This window comes from Corythoichthys intestinalis, chromosome 13 (genome assembly GCF_030265065.1).
Source record: "Corythoichthys intestinalis isolate RoL2023-P3 chromosome 13, ASM3026506v1, whole genome shotgun sequence".
Lineage (NCBI taxonomy): Eukaryota > Metazoa > Chordata > Actinopteri > Syngnathiformes > Syngnathidae > Corythoichthys > Corythoichthys intestinalis.
The window spans coordinates 9,140,861-9,157,343 of NC_080407.1; the positions used below are offsets into that span (position 1 = coordinate 9,140,861).

A 16,483-nucleotide genomic window follows, 5' to 3' on the forward strand; every position below is an offset into this window, starting at 1 on the left:
AAAGATATGAAATTAAATTTTTTTGTCAAGAATCAACAACAAGTGGGACACAATCGTGAAGTGGAACAACATTTATTGGATAATTTAAACTTTTTTAACAAATAAAAAACTGAAAAGTGGGGCGTGCAATATTATTCGGCCCCTTTACTTTCAGTGCAGCAAACTCACTCCAGAAGTTCAGTGAGGATCTCTGAATGATCCAGTGTTGTCCTAAATGACCGATGATAATAGAATCCACCTGTGTGTTATCAAGTCTCCGTATAAATGCACCTGCCCTGTGATAGTCTCAGGGTTCTATTTAAAGTGCAAAGAGCATTATGAAAACCAAGGAACACACCAGGCAGGTCCGAAATACTGTTGTGGAGAAGTTTAAAGCCGGATTTGGATACAAAGAGATTTCCCAAGCTTTAAACATCTCAAGGAGCACTGTGCAAGCCATCATATTGAAATGGAAGGAGCATCAGACCACTGCAAATCTACCAAGACCCGGCCGTCCTTCCAAACTTTCTTCTCAAACAAGGAGAAAACTGATCAGAGATGCAGCCAAGAGGCCCATGATCACTCTGGATGAACTGCAGAGATCTACAGCTGAGGTGGGACAGTCTGTCCATAGGACAACAATCAGTCGTACACTGCACAAATCTGGCCTTTATGGAAGAGTGGCAAGAAGAAAGCCATGTCTCAAAGATATCCATAAAAAGTCTCGTTTAAAGTTTGCCACAAGCCACCTGGGAGACACACCAAACATGTGGAAGAAGGCGGTCTGGTCAGATGAAACCAAAATTGAACTTTTTGGCCACAATGCAAAACGATATGTTTGGCGTAAAAGCAACACAGCTCATCACCCTGAACACACCATCCCCACTGTCAAACATGGTGGTGGCAGCATCGTGGTTTGGGCCTGCTTTTCTTCAGCAGGGACAGGGAAGATGGTTAAAATTGACGGGAAGATGGATGCAGCCAAATACAGGAACATTCTGGAAGAAAACCTGTTGGTATCTGCACAAGACCTGAGACTGGGACGGAGATTTATCTTCCAACAGGACAATGATCCAAAACATAAAACCAAATCTACAATGGAATGGTTCAAAAATAAACGTATCCAGGTGTTAGAATGGCCAAGTCAAAGTCCAGACCTGAATCCAATCGAGAATCTGTGGAAAGAGCTGAAGACTGCTGTTCACAAACGCTCTCCATCCAACCTCACTGAGCTCGAGCTGTTTTGCAAGGAAGAATGGGCAAGAATGTCAGTCTCTCAATGTGTAAAACTGAAAGAAACATACCCCAAGCGACTTGCAGCTGTAATTGGAGCAAAAGGTGGCGCTACAAAGTATTAACGCAAGGCGGCCGAATATTATTGCACGCCCCACTTTTCAGTTTTTTATTTGTTAAAAAAATTTAAATTATCCAATAAATTTTGTTCCACTTCACGATTGTGTCCCACTTGTTGTTGATTCTTGACAAAAAATTAAAATTTTATATATTTATGTTTGAAGCCTGAAATGTGGCGAAAGGTTGCAAGGTTCAAGGGGGCCGAATACTTTTGCAAGGCACTGTAACAGCATAACCTGCATGTACATGCATTTTGCTGGGGACGGGACATTAATAAGAATAAACAGATTGGATGAAAGGCGGTCAGGGCTGCATCACTGACCCACCCCCTTACTTCACAGGGGGTATGAGGTGCTGTCTACATGCCAACAAGCTGTTTGGGAGGCATGCACTGAGAAAACATTTCCTCACTCACAATCATAAACGCAAACGTGTGGAGTTCGTCAAGCGGTATTGGAGCTTCAACTGGGACCGTGTGCTTTGGTCAGATGAGACCAAGATTGAGCTTTTTGGCAACAAACACTCTAAGTGGGTCTGGCATGCCACGAAAGATGCGCAAGCTGAAAAGCACCTCATACCCACTGTGAAGTATGGGGGTGGGTCAGTGACGCTGTGGGGCTGTTTCGCTTCCAAAGGCCCTGGGAACCTTGTTAGGGTGCATGGCATAATGAATGCTTTGAAATACCAGGAAATTTTAAATCAAAATCTGTTGCCCTCTGCCCGAAACTTGAAGATGGCTCGTCACTGGGTCTTTCAGCAAGACAATGACCCTAAACATATGGCCAAATCTGCACAGAAATGGTTCACCAGACACAAAATTAAGCTCCTCCCATGGCCATCTCAGTCCCCAGACCTCAACCCCATTGAAAACCTGTGGGGTGAGCTGAAGAGGAGAGTACAGAGGAGAGGACCCAGGTCTCTCGATGATTTAGAGAGATTCTGCAAAGAGGAATGGTTGAAGATCCCTCTTTCTGTCTTTTCCCATCTTGTGAAACATTATAGGAGAAGATTAGGTGCTGTTTTGTTGGCAAAAGGGGGTTGTACAAAGTATTAACGCCAGGGGTGCTAATAATTGTGACACACATTATTTGATGTCAAATAATTATTTCTTTATGTGGGATTTTTTCTCGACTGAATAAATGCACTTGTATTGAAGGTTGAATTTTTCTCTTTTTTTCCATTAAGGTCCCATATTATTTAGAAAAAAAAAACTATTAGAAGCTAAAAAACGGTAGGGTCGATTCTATCGTTACAACATATGGGAAGACAATCTAAATGACCTATATAACTGAACACATTATCTAATGCAAATAAGATTGCTCAAAAGTTGGTGGGGACAATTTGAACCTCCTGAAAAGTTGGTAGTTTTTTGTCCCTACCATCCCTATGCAAACCTACGCCCTTGCACATAGGAAGTCTAGGATGCTCAAAGGGCAGTCCTTACCTCTTGTCCGTTGTTCAGCGAGTACTAGACAAACAAACAACACAATATAACATGAATCAAAGATAATTCACTAATTATTTTGATTCTACTGTAACTTACCGAGAATTTTTTGGGATAAGATTCGGTAATTGTGATTTTCATAGTGGTTTGTGACGATGAAACAGTAGGGGTTGCAGTGGTGGTCGCAATAGTTGAGGGGGAAAGTGATGCCAGAACGGACAACCCTGTGGTGATCTTTTCGCTCCCAGTCAGTTTCGTGGTCCCTGCGGTCACCATCTGTTGGGTGATTGTCGCTGAGGTTTGCACTGTGGTCAAATGTGTTGGATTAATTATAATTTGATAAATACAATACTATCATGTTCATGGAATATCGCTGGCATTACCTGTGGCGATGTGCTGTTCAGTCGTCTTGAGGGCAACGTTGGTGGTCTGCGCGGCAGATTTTTGGATCACCGTGGTGGCACCTGTGGACGCTTTGGCCGTCAGCGTGACCGTGGCATCGGTGGTCTTGCTTGGCGTCGATTCTTTTGCACTACCCGTTGTCGGAACTACAAGTGTGGTTTTGGATGGTCCCGTCGTGGCTACAGCTGCAAGGGTAATAATCTTAACAGTGGGTGGCGCAGTAGAGACAAGGACATTCCGAGGGCTGTTTGTTTGAGGCTGGTGCTGTTGCGTGGGTGCCGGCGTTATCTTAGCAGTTGGTGCTGTTACAACAGGAGGAATGGTGACCGACGGCAAACCGGTCGTGGCTTGCGTGACCTTCACTGCGTCGCCATTTGTCGGGGCCACAGTTTGTACTTTGTCAGTAGCCGGCGCTTCTACAGCTCGGATTGTTGTTAGGCTGGCGACGGTTGGCACTTTGGTGGGTAAAGCAGTCGGGACTTGTGCCGATGCGTCTTTTTTTACGGTGACACTGGTAGCTGCTGTCAAAGATTCGCAGTGGGATTTCTGACATAAAAGGCCTAAAATGCAAAAGTAGACAAAGTGTTTGTGTTAATTTATATATTTCCTGGAGACAGAACCACAATCAAACATCAGAGAAGAAGTTACATTTAACATTCAACACCTCGGTCATCCATCTTCCTCTGTCACTCTATTTATAGTGACTGGGCCAGGATGTTGTAGACAATAAACTTGGAATCACCACACCTATGCAGCTCACTGCCTATTTGTACGTCTGCACCACAGTGGCGTCTTTGTGAATTGTGACCTCCTCCCATCTATTGTATTGTATCCCCCGCGCAAGACCACTGATGACATATTACAGCACAATTAGCCACAATGACATTTACCATAGATGATGTCATCATCTTGGCACTAACTTCCAGCCACACATTCAGTGTACAGCTTAATGGCGTTGGAGTATAACCGCGTTATTTTTTTCGTTAGTGAGACATCTAAATAATTACTTTTCGCCGTAACCGTTACTGAGGATGTGAAGGGGCGCGTTACTAAAATTTGGTTGAATGAAACGCGAGTTGTCTGATTTTTGTCACACAAGTTTTTACGAAAGGTTTTGAGTATAAAACATGAAAACAAATCTCAGTACACAAATCAGACAAGTCCTGTTCAGTCAAACTAAACAAAAGTGTGTTTTTACTTGTAGGCAAAACACTGATAAAAATTGTGTCAATGACTCATTTCTTTATACATACTAAACAACAAAATGGGATAAGACAGAAGCAGACTGTAATGAATCGGTTTTCTTTATCAAACAGTTCTTAATTACAGTAAAGTCCAATTTCAAAAGCACACCCTTGTATGACAATTTAGTTTGTGTTGAAAGCAGTTTCTAAGCCGGGGGTCAGCAGCCCGCGGCTCTAGAGCCACATGCGGCTCTTTAGCGCTGCCATAGTGGCTACCTGGAGCATTTTAAAAAATGGGTAACACTTTATAATAACTATCCGTTTTACGAGTTAATAAATCATTAGTAAACTGTTGATAAATGATTTATTGTTGATTTGTGAAGTATTTGTTAACAGTTTGTTAAGTGTTTACAGGGTGTTCCAATATGGTTGACCCCATTCTAAATGCCCATGCTAGTTGATGGATCTTAATTAAACTATATACACTTCATGTTGAAGGTCATAAGTTTTATTGGTTAAATATACAAAGAAAAGTACAAATATTTGTTGGTTCTATGGCAGATTTTCATAAATGTGCAACATGAGCGCTGCCTGCAAAACGCCTTATCAAAAAGCCTTTTCTTTTGAAGTGAACGGCATTTCTTAACCTGAAAAGATAGAAATGCCAAACGTTAAACACAAAAACTTGAAACGTTTCGACACAAAATGTGTTTCAGGTTTAGAACACCCTGTAAATGCTTAACAAACTGTTAACAAATACTTCACTAATCAACAATAAATCGTTTATCAACAGTTTACTAATGATCTATTAACTAGTAAAACGGATAGTTATTATAAAGTGTTACCAAAAAAATGTTTGAAAATGGAAAAAGATGCGGGAGGGAAATATATTTTTAGGTATATTATGGTTTTTGTAGGAAAAACATGGCACAAACATTCTTCTAACTCATTATTATTGTAATGAAGTTAAACTTGAGGCGGCATCGCACAACAGAGTAGTATGCACTGCAGGGAAAATAAACATTTACTGTATATTCTGCATTATAAGGCACCTCAGGTGCATCTTCAATGAATGGTCTATTTCAAAACAGTTTTAATGTATAGGGCGCACAACATTTTAAAGCGCATACGACAGGAGAAAAAGTCTTAAATAGCATTATCATGTGAATTAGAATCATATTTTGAGGCGATTCGACTATATAAAACAATTTAGCAAAGCGCAGATGACGAGAACTGCTAGCAGAGAACAACTGCTAAATAAATGGCATGGTCATGACAAATAACATTCTTGTGCTAAATGGTATATCAAATAACAAAAATGCACTTATTCAGGACGACATGGCAAAATTACTCCATAATGGTCAAAACTGTCGACTTCACCTTTACTGTCGCACCTCCTGAACGATATTTTATGACACCTAAATCGGACATATGTCATTTCCCTTCCCCGGCTTCGGAGAATGTAAACAAACCAAGAGGCGTGACAGCTAGCCGACATGCTAACCCGAACCGAGTGATGTTTCAAAGTCTTCGAAGCGGAAAATCACATAACTAGCCCGGATTATTTGACATGACGACTGGGTTGTCGATTGTCTTCGCGGATCGGCAAACCACCCGGCGGAGAGAAATTTACAGCTCGTTCCCTGGAGGAGGGCAGCTGCAGTTGTTGTGCCGCCCTAGTGCAGCTAATGTGCATGAGGAGACCTTTTTACATGCCTATCAATGATCAAACGTAAGTAGTCCTTTAGTTAGTAGTCCTTTAGTTAAAGAAAGCTTGTAGGGTTTACTTTGTAATTGCTGTATTCATATTTGACATAAAAAACAAGATGTTTACTCACTTCCTCGTAAGACCAATGGTCCCACAGTAGTAGGGCTTAAGACGCAAATGCAAATTTGGAAATTTTTCGTATTCTCGGAGAATCAAAATGTAAACGGCCCCTATATGTCTCCAACGTCTCCACACACACACATTCATTCCAGCGCGACTTCCTTGCAGAAACTGTTTAACAAGTTAAACGATGATTGACACGTTGCTCCGCTTTGAAGTCCGCTTCTTTGGCAAGTTCAAAGACAACGAGCATCGTTAACTTTAATAAGCAAGTGCTGCAGTGACTGTGAGGAACAAAGGGCTGAGAGAGGGAGGGTGTGAGGCTGTGCGCAGAGCAGAAAGCAAGGTGTATGTGGATTAAAAAAATAAAAACTATTGCACGTGCTTGCGATGGGACTATCGCGCACATCGCGATGGCGATGTTTAAACGATACATCGTTCAGGCTTACTCAATACGGTACACACAAAGACACAGGATAAAGGAGGAGTCAACTTTAATCCATTTTAACTGGCTGCAAGTGTGATTTAGATATTGCCACCACCTGTTATGTGCAACAGGTAAATAACAAGTGCTGTTAATTACACAAAGTAGAGAAGCATCACTTGGGTTTTCAAAGGGTGCCAATACTTTTGCCAGGCCCATTTTTGGAGTTTTGTGTAAAATGATAATGATTCCATTCTGTTTTGTGTTTTTTCATTCCAAGCAAAATAAATGAAGATGTTACTACCACAGCATTTGTAATTGCAATCATTTTCTGGGAGAAATTGAGCATTATCTGACAGAATTGCAGGGGTGCCAATACTTTTGGCCAGCACTGTAGCTTCTTTCCCAGTCTGTGAATCCATCATTACTCCCAAGGGGTCAGTGGTGTGCAGATAAGAGTGCATTCTGGTCAAATGGAAGCTGGTAAAGGCAGGCACAGGCGCACTGCTTATCAGTCCCTGAGTACTCTCACTAACTGAGACAGACAGTTATAAGTATTGTATTACAAATTCATGTTTCACTTTGAATTTCCATTTCGGAGTCTATGCAGTTTTTTATAAAAAGTTCAATGATTTCCTAGAAGTGAGTGAGTGATTGCTTTTGAAACTTGTTGAGCAGCAAAGATCCATATGACATTTCCCCTCTGAAAATTCTGAAAAAGCCTTACTCCCTGACCTCCATCTGTCACCGCCGCATCTGTTTCTTTGTGGGTGACAGCACCCGTCATCCTGCCACTATCTCTGCAGAGATTGTTTTTACCCCGCCTACACATTCCTAACCCCGCGGGCTATCAGATCTACTATCATGGAGATTTGCTTGGCAGAGGTAGTAACATTTTTATAATAAACCTCTGATGCATGTCAAGGAAAAGGGTTTGGGGAGGTCACTTTGCCTTTCTGGTAGAAGGTCCAACTGTGGGCGTGGACCCCTGTCTAGAGAAACGAGCTCAAAGAGGAAGGAGACTGACAATAAGCATGTTGATTAGGGATCCTCAGTCTAGGTACCTGTAATAATTGGGGGGAAAAACTGCAGTAAAAACACAAAATCTGGTCGTGTTGTTAAACTGAGTTCAGACTTGGATTTGGTCATTTTTATAACTTTTTCAAACAGTGGTGTTACCAGGTTGCCAGGAGTGGGTGGGCATTAGTCTTATCTGGGGGGCAAATAAAAAGCTACAATGCTCAAATAGTTCGAAATCCAGCGTGGGGCTACTGCACCTTAAAACATGTTTTGTTTTCTCCTTGAGATAACTGTTGTTGTGATTTGATCTAAACAAATAAAAGTTGATTTGACTTAGAACTAGGGCTGTCAAAATTACCGCGTTAACGGGCGTTATTTTTTTTAATTAATCACGTTAAAATATTTGATGCAATTAACGCATGCACTGAATGACCAGCTCCCACATTGCCACAAACAGATTACAATGAGGCCGTTTATGGACATTAAGAGTGAAGAGAATGCCACCGGCTGCTTGGGGGCAGCGCCGTTCCATACTAATGTTATTTCTTCTAAACGTGGGAGAATTAGTAGTTGTGAGATGTTTATGCTGTATGCACAATGCAATGCAAATTGCTATTTGTGCTCCACACATATTTCGGTAAGTTTTCTTTCTTTTAGTGGCAATTATGTGTCTCTTGTTGTATTTTGGGTAAGATATGTGCAGAGATATATATCTTATAAAGGCGAATGGACACAGGCGTTCTTTGGACCGCGCCGTTATTGGCATAAGCTTCTCCTTCACAACAAACATAAGTATCGTTTTAGTGAAAGCACAACAAAAATAATATTCCTATCCCTCTCAAAAAAAATAATGTTCACAAAAAGAAAAGCAATTCATTCTATAGTAACGAGGCCCTATTCTCACAGTTAAACAACAATGCAAAATGAACTGGCATTCCATATCAAAATAGCTATGCAAAATACACGTAAAACTTACTCAGACTTTGGTCACTCTATTCTTATTGTTATTTTTATTCTTATTATTATTATATTAACTCTACTTTTGATGGAAAATTTTATAAATTTTATTAAAACGAAAACATGAAGAGGGGTTTTAATATAAAATTACTATAACTTGTAACTATAACATTTGTCTTTTAAGAACTACAAGTCTTTCTATCCGTGGATCACTTTAACAAAGAATGTTAATAATGCCATTTGTGGATTTATTGTTACAATAAACAAATACAGTACTTATGTACAGTATGTTGTATGTATATATCCGCCTTGTGTCTTATCTTTCCATTCCAACAATAATTTACAGAAAAATATGGCATATTTTAGAGATGGTTTGAATTGCGATTAATTGCGGTTAATTACGATTAATTAATTTTTAAGCTGTAATTAACTCTGTTAAAAATTTGAATCGTTTGACACCCCTACTTAGAACACATCCATAACTGAACAGAATGGATATGCAGGTGACAATGTTTTTTTTAGGTAACCTATTGTGGTTCCTCGGTTTTATTATTATGATAGTTATTCTTTGTTCCGCAGCCCCTTTGAGCTCAATTTGACCCCCTTAGGATGCTTCAAAATGCACCAAAATCGGCAGGCAGCTCAAGACAGGTGCAATCTTTCATACCATGTAACGACAAATTCCAAATACACTATGTAGCGCCCCCGAGCAGTCATTCTTTGTCCCACCGACGCTTTGAACCCGACTTTGACCCGCTCAGAATGCTTCAAAACTCACTAAACTCAACAGCCAGGTGAACACTGGTGAAAACTTGATAAAATGTAAAAAAAAAAAAAAAAAAAATGCTTAATATGCGTTACCCCCCCAATAGTAACGCCCCTGTTTACAACAGCAATTAAGTTATCTCATTTCTTGTTCTTTTTCTGTACTCTTGCGTAGCAAAAACGGCGGTTCCAATGATGCCAAATTGGGGTTAGTGACTCAGGCAGGCATTACAACTACAAATGGGACACATTTATGCCTGTTTTTGTCTGCCAGCCAGCCAGTAGTTTGTCCACCTTGCCAAATACTGTGGCCCGCTGCACAATTCACTTTAAACAATACACATCTAAAAGAGTTAGTGGGACAAATCTTCCCCATTAGTTTGGTGACACTCCACACAAAGAGCCCACACGTGCGGCCGCATGACGGTTGCACATCCCTGCGCCTCGTTAGCCAAGAGAGCTAATTCAGCCATTGTGAGGGGGTGCACCGGATGGGAGCCGTATAAGGGAGGGGTCTTCCCCTCGTGGGGCGTCGGGAGTTGAGGAGGCGTGAGTGTGTTGGGTGGGAAGAAAGCGCGAGACAAGTGAAAGGGAGGAGGGTCAGAGGAAAGAACATGAAGAGATGCTGTAAATTTAACTGCTAAATAGAGACGAATGGCCACACACACGCACTTACACTCTCATTATCCACTAACAACACACTCCCTGTCCTTGGAAACCAGACTGGTATGTGTATTTGTACAAGGAATGTACTAATGATAAAAAAATATGAATTAATACAGTGGGGCAAATAAGTATTTAGTCAACCACTAATTGTGCAAGTTCTCCCACTTGAAAATATTAGAGAGGCCTGTAATTGTCAACATGGTTAAACCTCAACCATGAGGGACAGAATGTGGGGAAAAAAACTGAAAATCACATTGTTTGATTTTTAAAGAATTTATTTGCAAATCATGGTGGAAAATAAGTATTTAGTCAGTACCAAAAGTTCATCTCAATACTTTGTTATGTACCCTTTGTTGGCAATAACGGAGGCCAAACGTTTTCTGTAACTCTTCACAAGCTTTTCACACACTGTTGCTGGTATTTTGGCCCATTCCTCCATGCAGATCTCCTCTAGAGCAGTGATGAGAACACGGACTTTCAACTCCCTCCACAGAATTTCTATGGGGTTGAGATCTGGAGACTGGCTAGGCCACTCCAGGACCTTGAAATGCTTCTTACGAAGCCACTCCTTTGTTGCCCTGGCTGTGTGTTTGGGATCATTGTCATGCTGAAAGACCCAGCCACGTCTCATCTTCAATGCCCTTGCTGATGGAAGGAGATTTTCACTCAAAATCTCTCGATACATGGCCCCATTCATTCTTTCCTTTACACAGATCAGTCGTCCTGGTCCTTTTGCAGAAAAACAGCCCCAAAGCATGATGTTTCCATCCCCGTGCTTCACAGTGGGTATGGTGCAATTCAGTATTCTTTTTCCTCCAAACACGAGAACCTGTGTTTCTACCAAAAGGTTTTCTTTTGGTTTCATCCGACCATAACACATTCTCCCAGTCCTCTTCTGGATCATCCAAATGCTCTCTAGCGAACCGCAGACGGGCCTGGACTTGTACTTTCTTCAGCAGGGGGACACGTCTAGCAGTGCAGGATTTGAATCCCTGGCGGCGCATTGTATTACTGATAGTAGCCCTTGTTACTGTGGTCCTAGCTCTCTGTAGGTCATTCACTAGGTCCCCCAGTGTGGTTCTGGGATTTTTGCTCCCCGTTCTTGTTATCATTTTGACGCCACGGAGTGAGGAGGGAGTTGAAAGTCTGTGTTGCCCAACGACAGCCCCAAAACATCACTGCTCTAAAGGAGATCTGCATGGAGGAATGGGCCAAAATACCAGCAACAGTGTGTGAAAAGCTTGTGAAGAGTTACAGAAAACGTTTGGCCTCCGTTATTGCCAACAAAGTAACAAAGTATTGAGATGAACTTTTGGTATAGACCAAATACTTATTTTCCACCATGATTTGCAAATAAATTATCTAAAAATCAAACAATGTGATTTTCTGGGTTTTTTTCCCACATTCTGTCTCTCATGGTTGAGGTTTACCCATGTTGACAATTAAAAGCCTCTCTAATATTTTCAAGTGGGAGAACTTGCACAGTTAGTGGTTGACTAAATATTTATTTGCCCCACTGTATGTCCTTAACTCATTTGCAGCAGGATTGATCATCATAGCTCACAAATGTGCAACACTTTTTGGTCATAGCTAAGCCTGTCGCGATATGCAATAATTCCATTTATCGCACGATAAATAAAAATGAACGTGGTAACTTTCCTACGCGTGTGCGGCAGACGTGCTGTTAAAAGTTCGGTTTCCTTGTTACCAACTATGCAATATGCTGCGACGAGGGCTTGGGGCTCAAATACACCGGGCGCGAGGTGGAAGCTGCAAGGTGTCCTATTATGTGTGTTTTTCTGGCAGTGATATCACACACGACGTGCTGACAAGTTTGTTTTTTATTAACACACAGCGCGAGCAACATTTCCTCAACCTGGGGCTTTCGACAGGCTGTCATCACCGTTGCATGCGCTTCAGGGTGCCTCGGAAAACATCCACTCAGAAAAATACACATGGAACGCCATAGCAGAAGCTATGAGGGGGAAAAGTTTTCATTTGCCTACTTAAATGCTGAAATTATTACGTGCAATTGTATTTTTTTTTTTTTTTTCTTCAAAAAGACATTTATTCAGTGTTTATGTGCTGTACCAATATTGTTGTATTTTACTTAGAAGAAGCATGGTCTATTGTTTTTAGTTGTGATTTCTTAAAAAGTATTGTTGAACTTAAGAGTAAACCTTTATTGCGTTTAAATGGGTGTACTTGATCTATTAATATATACTGGATTATCACTGTTATTGTAAATTTACTGTACATTTTTTGGGGGGGCGCAATAATATCGCATATCACAATAATGTGAGATAAATTATCACTAAAATTTGTTTATCGCAACAGGCCTAGTCATGGCAAATGTTTGTTTTTTAAACAATGATTATAAATAGGGTTGTTCCAATCATGGTTTTTTTGCTCCCGTTTGAGTATCTGCCGATCCCGATATTTCCCGATTCAATTGCTTTTTTTTTTGCTCCCGATTCAATTCCAATCATTCCCGATAATTTTTCCCGATCATATACATTTTGGCAATGCATTAAGAAAAAAATGAATAAAACTCGGACGAATATATACATTCAACATACAGTACATAAGTACTGTATTTGTTTATTATGACAATAAATCCTCAAGTTGGCATTTTATATTATTAACATTCTTTCTGTGAGAGGGATCCACGGATAGAAAGACTTGTAATTCTTAAAGGATAAATGTGACTTTGTATATTGTGACTAAATATTGCCATCTAGTGTATTTGTTGAGCTTTCAGTAAATGATACTGTAGCCATTTAACTGTTGTGCCCAAATGCATGATGGGAAGTGCACCCATGACTGTGCATAGTGGTACCAATTGATATATCTTCTCTGCGTTGGGAATTAATATAGGGTGTTAAGAAAAAGATCAATTACTACCTTTCTTCCCCACATTGCTTCCCACGTAATTTCTAATCGCAGGGGGAGGGATTGTAAGGCTTTAGCCAATTAAAAAAATGCTCCAAAGGCTGCTAAAATTCACTCTACTCATTTTACGCTGCCTTTTAGCTCTATATATAGGTAAAACGGCGCCATTACAGATTGAATGCGACAATGCGTGAGTGGGTCGTCCAGCGCATGCGTTAATTGCGTTAAATATTTTAACGTGATAAATTTGTAAAAAAATTAATTACCGCCATTAACGGGATAAATTTGATAACCCTACCTTAAGCCTAAACTAAAGACTCTGGATGAGTGTAACATATTATGTCTGTAACGTTAAATACAATTAGAAAATGATTTAAGAAAAAAAAAAAAAATTAAAAAAGGCATGTCCGATATTTTTTTGCCGATTCCGATACTTTGAAAATGACGTGATCGGACCCGATCGATCAGCATAAACATCTCTAATTATAAACTCATTCCTTGCCATTGACGGTGGTCGATGTCCAAACCATTGAGACTGAGAGGGCGGCAGCGATCGTCAATCACCTTCAATGTCAGTTAATGACTTTAACAGCATTTGTAAACAGACATTTATCTGATGAACCTTGAAAAGTGCAGGCAAGTCTGCTTTGGTTAATGCTGCAATCATTGGGAGGAGTTGACATGCTGTGATGAAGCAGATTAAAAACAAGGCGGACACCATGCAGAGCGGAGGAGGTCCGGGTCGGTACCAGTTGCAAGGCCTGATTAATGCCTGACACCTGGGAGAGGAGCGTGGCATGCAAGAGAAGAAGAATGTGGAGCTTATCTGTCATGAAATGCCAAGCAGCTCTTCCTGTATGTTCTACGCAAAGTTACAGAGTACAGGGTACCTCTACTTACAAAATTAATTGATTCTGGAAGCAGTTTCGTAAGTGAAAATACTGTAAGTAGAGTCACGTTTTCCATGTAAATGCCCTCATCCGTACTATTTTGTTGTTAGATCCAGTGTGTCTCCGTCAGAAGTGATGACGCCATTTGTATTGTTTGCATTCTTGGTTAATGAGACGTTACGACTTAGCTTACTAAGCTAGTAGTTAGCGATAATGCTAATCAGTGTTTTAAGTGTCCGTTTGTATTGTGTTTTGGAGAAGCATATGAGCACTTGAGTTATTGTTAGATAGTAAAGTTGTCTCATTTATTTTTACAACAAAGCAAACAAACACATAAACCCAGTAATATAACAGCTTGAGACGTTCGTAATTAGAGGTACCACTGTACTGTTAACACAAATTTCATATTTTCTGTATGAAAACCATTCAGGACACATGAAAAGGCTCTTCCGAGTGAGCAAAAAAAGCCGACTCAAGGCCATCTCCTGCCACCGCACCCTCCTTGGGAACCAGGATGTTGATAAAAAGTATTTTCCCCCCTCCACCCATTGTTCTCTCTTCTCTCCCATGCTCACCGGCCAGCAAAGACACCGAACCGGCGGGCGTGCAGCTTCTCCCCTCGGCACCTGGACCACCCGTTATCTTGTAGGAAATGGACAGGTCACGACCCCTGACCAAAAGCAGAGGAGAGACCATCTGCATGGGGTTAGGAAGTCCTGGAGAGGACTGATAACTCATGATGATTCCTCTTCCTGATGGCCCATCTCCAAGTGGCAGAGGTACGTAAATGGCCACTTTTGACACCCAATATCATGTCGGTTGATGCCATCAACTGCTCTTAATGGCATCAGCTGACAAACAAAATACATCTAATAGCCCTTGTCATGTACAAGTCAGAAAGACGAGAACGAAATAAAAATGCGCCATGGTTTCCGTCACATGTTCACAATGTGTGGCATTTTTATGTGTAGTTAGCCTGCATCGTAGTAGTGTCTAGTTGTGTCACTCATGTGACGTGCTGCGCCTCCCCCACAACTCACCAGTGTCCTCTCCGGTCTCCAGGCTTGCTTGTTTTGAAACACGCAGTCAGATTTGTTTTCTTATCTTGGCAAGAAAGAATATGCAATGTTGCTTTGGCCTTTAAAGGTCTGTGCTGAATGATCATCACACCAAATGTAACTCGTAGCGTTAGCATAGGATTCACATTTGCTTTAGCATTAGGCAAGGACGTCGGTTTGTTCTCAATATTGGTAGGGACCAATTAACAGCATAACCTGCATGTACACTTTTTGCTGTGGACTGTCAGGGCAACATTTTTCAAGAATATGAACCTAAATAATTGATAGGCTAAATGATCAATGCAAAATAAATCTGTATTGACCTGGACTAACTTTCATGTGTATTAGTTGAGGTGATACACCATTCAATTCAAACCTTTGTTTTCAAAAACTACTAAAGAAACTTCCAGAATAAATGTCTGGACTTTATTAGCAAATTTAAATTGCAATTATTAAATAAAAATTAACATACTGAGTAAATTAGGGCTGTCAAATTTATCGTGTTAACGGGTGGTAATTAATTTTTTCAGTAGCGCTGTTTTGTGTATATTGAGAGCTAAGAGGCAGAGACAAGCGAGTGGAGTGGACACAGGCATTCATTGGGGTCGCGCTATTTATTGGCAAAAGCTTTGGCATCTCTTCCACAACGATTAAAACTTTTGTGGCGAGCGACGTGGGGAAGAATGACAGATGATTTTTTTCTTAACACTCTGTATTGAACACAACGCATAGAAGATATACCATTTGCAGCCACCACTGACAGTCATCGTTGCCCAACTTCCCATCATGCATTTGGGCGAAACAGTTAAGTCGCTACAGTGTCATTTACTGAAAGCACAACAAAAATAATATTCCTATTCTCAATCAAAATAGCTATGCAAAATGATACTCAGACTTTGGTCAAACTCTATTCAAACATTTCATTTATCTCAACAAATACACTAGATGGCAATATTTAGTCACAATATACAAACTCACATTTATCTTTTAAGAATTACAAGTCTTTCTATCCGTGGATCTCTTTCACAGAAAGAATGTTAATAATGTTAATGCCATATTGTGGATTTATTGTTATAATAAACAAATACAGTACTTATGTACAGTATGTTGAATGTATATGTCAGTCTTGTGATGTCTTTCCATTCCAACAATAATTTACAGAAAAATATGGCATATTTTAGAGATGGTTTGAATTGCGATTAATTTTGATGAATTAATTTTTAAGCTGTGATTAACTCGATTGCAAATTTTAGTCGTTTGACAGCCCTAGAATAAATACAAACGTGTTAATACACTCTTATCCAAGAACGTTAAAAAATGTCTTAAGACCACTCAACATTATCTGACTAAATATATTAGGGCGGTCAAAATTATCGTCGTTAATTTTTTTATTAATCACGTTAAAATATTTGACGCAATTAACGCACATGTCCCGCTCAGACAGATTTAAATGACAGTAGGGTGAAATGCCCACTTGTTAATTGTTTTATAGAGTTTTGCCATCCTCTGCTGGCGCTTGGGTGCGACTGATTTTATAGGCTTCAGCACCCATGAGCATTGTGTAAGTAATTATTGACATCAACAATGGCGGGCTACTAGTTTATTTTTTGATTGAAAATTT

At 40.3% G+C, this 16,483-nt stretch overlaps 1 protein-coding gene and 1 long non-coding RNA gene across 2 annotated transcripts in view; one reads left to right on the top strand and one right to left on the bottom strand.

Annotated features, from left to right (window-relative positions):
- podxl (podocalyxin-like) overlaps positions 1–16,483 on the bottom strand; it is a 29,782-nt gene that overhangs the window by 7,427 nt on the left and 5,872 nt on the right. The window contains exons 2-4 of the mRNA XM_057855280.1: positions 3,160–3,738; positions 2,876–3,081; positions 2,777–2,800 (exon numbers count right to left, since the gene is read on the bottom strand). Of these exons, the coding sequence (XP_057711263.1) occupies positions 2,777–2,800; positions 2,876–3,081; positions 3,160–3,738 (809 nt within the window). The remainder of the gene's footprint in view (positions 1–2,776; positions 2,801–2,875; positions 3,082–3,159; positions 3,739–16,483) is intronic.
- Positions 13,317–16,483, top strand: part of LOC130928587 (uncharacterized) — a 31,904-nt gene continuing 28,737 nt past the window's right edge. Inside the window, exon 1 of the long non-coding RNA XR_009066719.1 lies at positions 13,317–14,583. This is a non-coding gene — a long non-coding RNA (uncharacterized LOC130928587). The remainder of the gene's footprint in view (positions 14,584–16,483) is intronic.